General features: G+C 51.4%; 1 protein-coding gene across 1 annotated transcript; it reads right to left on the bottom strand.

Annotated features, from left to right (window-relative positions):
* Positions 1 to 209: 209 nt before the first annotated feature.
* Positions 210 to 3,969, bottom strand: LOC122153019 (olfactory receptor 14C36-like). Its single transcript, XM_042789148.1, has 3 exons — positions 3,296 to 3,969; positions 1,229 to 1,336; positions 210 to 354 (listed from the first exon to the last, which is right to left on the bottom strand). Exons 1-3 carry the CDS (start codon positions 3,967 to 3,969, stop codon positions 210 to 212), a joined length of 927 nt encoding a protein of 308 aa, XP_042645082.1.
* Between the last annotated feature and the right edge of the window lie 686 nt (positions 3,970 to 4,655).

Here is a 4,655-nt window from a genome sequence, read left to right as displayed (position 1 = left end):
AAGCATTAAGTGCCACCTCCAGCCCTTACAAAATGGGGGTTTGGAGGGGCTCCAGGGTCCTCTCCAAAATAATTGGGGTGGCAGGAAACACTGTAGACCACCACAAAGGGGGGCTTGTGGTTCAAACATTGGAAACCCCCCTCAAATTATCTGGGGGGAGGACGGTCATGGGACCCTGTAGCCCCTTCCAAAATGAGGATTCAGAGGACTCAGAGCCCCACAAAATGCTCATCCATGTTGAAGAGCTTCCTCTTCTTGGCCACCATGACTGGGGGGGCGGAGACACGACTGACATCATAGGGCAGGAGTGCCACGCCATTAGGGATGTCATAACCAACATGCCAAGGACCCAGGCTAAAGGAGGAAGAACGCAGCCGACTCAATATGAGTGATAAAGCATGCTTCATTTTATTGATTTTCGTTACAGCCTTTTATAATCCTTCTACTAATTATGCCTACTAGTCACTAGCTGATTGGCTTAAGCTCTAAAGGTCGTATTCGCACGGTCCACCTACTTGCAGTTAGCTAACAGCACAAGCTTCTCATAACACTAAGTTTCTCATGCTACTATTTCTAATTCCTCTTGACTTGTTTTCGATACACGACAGTACCATAACACAATGTTTCTCAGACCACCGTTATCATAACACTAGGTTTCTCAGACCACTATTCCTAATTCCCCTTAACCTGTTTTCGACACACCACGGTACACAGGGCTGAAGCGTCCTTGACATTCTTCATGTATCAGCAGCTGCGAGCAGCTGCAGGCAAACCCTAGTGAGGCCCAGCATCAGCAGCTAGAGCAGGCTCTGATCATACAATTGCTCGGTGGGCTCAGGACCCTTGTCTCTGAGCCATTCTCCAACACCCCTCCTTGCCTTACAGGCCTGTCCGTCCCTGCCCGCGCTCCTGCTGTGTGCTATCTCACACCCACGCTGCTCTCCACATGAGCCTGTAGCCCACTGGAACCACACACAGACGTCTAATTCCTCCTTCTGCATGCCCCGCATATCAGTGCACTGGCACTTCAGAGAGGTGCCCGGTGGCACTGATTTCCAAGAAAGGATGTCACAGGACCATCAAATTACAGTAAAGTTGAGGTTTGGAGGGACAGGACTGGACCCAGTATTGACCCCTGTAGTGCCCCACTGGTGACCGGCCTCCATCGAGACCTGATGCCACTGACCACCATTCTCTGGGCTCAGCCGTTCAGCCAGGTTTCAACCACCTCACTGTCTGCTTCTCCAGCCTCTGCTTCACCAGCTCTTCGATGAGGATTTTTTGGGAGACAGTGTCAAAAGCCTTCCTGAAGTCCAGGTGGACAATTTCTACTCCTCTATCAAGCCAGTCAGTCACTGGAGAAGTTTATCAGGTTATCAGATAGGAAGGACATTTCCTTTTGTTGGCTGTGCTCTGGACCTCTGTGTGTCCATTGGGGCCTGGCACTTGGAGTGCCCTGAAGTTCTGTAATTTTACACCCTAGAAGGACTCAGCCAGCTCAAACACAGGGAAGATATGATGGAAATGCTACCAATTCTTTATTTTTGTGATAGCAAATAAATACTACTGGGGTCTATCTAACCTCTTCAGCCTCCATTTCTCTCAGTTCTGTTTAGATGAAATGAATACATTAAATGTCTTAATAGAAACATGTCCTGTTTAGAAGTTCACCATTAAAAGCGTTCATAGGAAACATATTTTAGAAATGTCTGTGTGAGTATAGATTTATAAAGAGGGAGAGAAAGTGTCATGGGATTGCTGGTACATTCAGGTGTTTGGGAAGTTCCCCCCATTATGATGCCAGTGAGAGTACTCAATTCAGTGTCCCACGTTAACTCCAACAAGATATAACCCCATAACATGAGATTTGCAGCTTAACCCAGTACCTGACCCTTTCCCAGCCCTAGCCGTGTCCAACATGGGGCTTTACAGATCGCCCTTCTCTTTACTCTGCTGGGATCGGGGCCAGGATAGAGGCCAGGCAGGGCTGGCCGGTCTCCCCATACAGGAATTGTGATCAGCAGAAGGATGGAGATGGTTTAGCAGCCAGACTCTCCATAAACCTGGGTGAGCAGCCAGTTCTGGAAATGGTCATTGAGAAAGGCTGGGGGGTGACAAATGTCTTGGGACACCTTCCCAGTCTGGCCAGGCCACCGAGAGCTCAGACTGGCACCCTCTCTCCTGCACCTGCATGTATTTCATCTTTTTTACGAGCCCTGGCTCCACACAATTCATCCACTGGAGTGAGTGCTCACTCTACACGCTCACACAGTATAAGCTGTGCAATGGCATATTCTCTCCCAGGCACTTTCTCATCAGCCCCTCCCCAGCACTCCCCATCTGCACCTCCCTCCCCCCAGCCCAGCCCAGAACAACAGCCCAGTATTGGCTGGCCCCATGGCATTGCCCAGCGCAGGGTGCTGCAGAGCTCTGGGCACTCACCCCACAGCCACAGCCCCTCGGAAGGTCACAGCAGCTCCTGGGGCACAGCGGGCTCTCAGCCTCCCCATCAGCCCCAGGGCTGGGGCCAGCCATGCCATGAGCAGACGCAGGCCAGTTCTCTCTCTCTGCTGCTCTTCTCTCCAAGAGATCCTGATTGCCCAGTGCTGGCAGCCCCTCTGTGCCCGTCCCTCTCCCCAGCACAAGACTCCTGCACTGGGGGCTCCCCAGGCAGCTCCTGCTGTGCCAGCGAGAGAAAAGCTGCCCAAACTGGTGCCTCCAGAAATAGGTCTGCTCTTGTCGTGGGATGTCACCTCAGGCACGGCCCTGAGCTGGCGGTGCTGCTCTGCAGGGCAGTGGTGGCTGAAAGCCACGGGGAGATGGTCCCAGGGAGATCCCCATGGATCAGCCATCATTTCCATTGCACTGGGCACCCCCACGTGAAGGGGCAGCACAGGCCTATTCCCTAACACATCCCCCCATGCCCTCCTGCCCTGAACCCCTGGAGAACCCCAGCACAGCAGCACGCTCAGAGGGGCAATTCCTTCAGCCTGTTCCTGACCTCAGCTTGAGAAGAAGAGACCAACCTCCAGACATCGGTACTAAGAAAATCCCCTTTTATTATGGTTATGCTGCATGAGAGACCAGATGTAATGTCCTACCAGACACATGCAAAAGGCCTCTCTGTCAGAGAGGCTGGTTCATATCTCTGAAGAATAAGACTGACTACAGATATTTACAGAAAAAAAAAAGATTTAGAGAGATAAAATGCTCAATGTACAGTAGGTTTCAGAGATTAATTTGAATCACTTCTGAAGAAACAAAGGCAGTTTATTGCTGGTGAGAGAAAACTGACTGAATCAGCTTCTTCAGTGCATCCTTGATCCCCTGGTTCCTCATGCTGTAGATGAGGGGGTTCACTGCTGGAGGCACCACCGAGTACAGAAATGACACCAACAGGTCCAGTGATGTGGAAGAGATGGAGGGGGGTTTCAGGTAGGCAAAAAATGAAGTGCTGACAAACAGGGAGACCACGGCCAGGTGAGGGAGGCACGTGGAAAAGGCTTTGTGCCGTCCCTGCTCAGAGGGGATCCTCAGCATGGCCCTGAAGATCTGGACATAGGACAGCACGATGAAAACAAAACACCCAAATCCTAAACAGACACTAACCACAAGGAGCCCAACTTCCCTGAGGTAGGAATCTGAGCAGGAGAGCTTGAGGATCTGGGGGATTTCACAGAAGAAATGGTCCAAGGAATTTCCTTGGCAGAGTGGTAGGGAAAATGTGTTGGCTGTGTGCAGGAGAGAATAGAGCATCCCAGTGCCCCAGGCAGCTGCTGCCATGTGGACACAAGCTCTGCTGCCCAGGAGGGTCCCATAGTGCAGGGGTTGGCAGATGGCAACGTAGCGGTCGTAGGCCATGACTGTGAGAATAACATACTCTGATGGTAACAAAAATACAAAGAGAAAAACTTGTGCAACACATCCCACATAGGAGATGTCCCTGGTGTCCCAGAGGGCATTGGCCATGGCTTTTGGTGGAGATGGAGCCCAGGTCGAGGAGGGAGAGGTTGAGGAGGAAGAAGTACATGGGGGTGTGGAGGTGGTGGTCGCAGGCGATGGCGGTGATGATGAGGCCGTTTCCCAGGAGGGCAGCCAGGTAGATGCCCAGGAAGAGCCAGAAGTGCAGGAGCTGCAGCTCCCGTCTGTCTGCAAATGCCAGGAGGAGGAAGTGGGTGATGGATCTGTTATTTAACATTTGCTTTGTCTGGACATATGAGCCTGTTCAAGGAGGAAAGATGACAACACATTAGGGTATATTTCTCCTATAAATATCAACACCGCTGTCCTTATTCCATCCCTGTCACTACATGGCACCCCACTTTTTTGAGATCTTCCTTCAGTTCTGTAGCTGGAGCTGTGGTAGGTGCTGGACAAGCATTTCATGAGGGGAAGGGTTTTTGCATGCTGTCTGCCAAGGAGTGAGATCTTTGTGTGACTCTGTCAGAAAAACCTGCCCTAACCCAGAAGGGCTTGTCAGCATTTGCTCTACCAGTGGTGAGGAATGGGGAAAGCAGAAGACAGGCTGAGAGGGTTTTCTGCTGCACTCAGGGAGAGCAGAGTGAGTCGTGTGAGGCAAGAGGATTTTCTGTGCCTTAGTGCAGAGTGAGAGCAGCTGGTCTGTCTTTCTGTCTTGTTCCCAGCTGCCCTGGACT

This window comes from Tyto alba, unplaced genomic scaffold, assembly GCF_018691265.1.
Source record: "Tyto alba isolate M040663 unplaced genomic scaffold, T.alba_DEE_v4.0 Super-Scaffold_15, whole genome shotgun sequence".
Taxonomy (NCBI): Eukaryota; Metazoa; Chordata; class Aves; order Strigiformes; family Tytonidae; genus Tyto; species Tyto alba.
Note: the sequence above shows the minus strand (reverse complement) of the source record. Positions and strands in the feature narration are given on the sequence as shown.

Coding starts and splice junctions, on each gene's coding strand:
- LOC122153019 (XM_042789148.1), bottom strand. CDS start 3,969: ATGGCCAATGCCCTCTGGGACACCAGGGACATCTCCTATGTGGGATGT. Junction 1,337..3,295: donor GCACTGAAGAAGCTGATTCA/GTCAGTTTTCTC, acceptor CTGGCTTGATAG/AGGAGTAGAAATTGTCCACC. Junction 355..1,228: donor CTGGAGAAGCAGACAGTGAG/GTGGTTGAAACC, acceptor TTCCTCCTTTAG/CCTGGGTCCTTGGCATGTTG.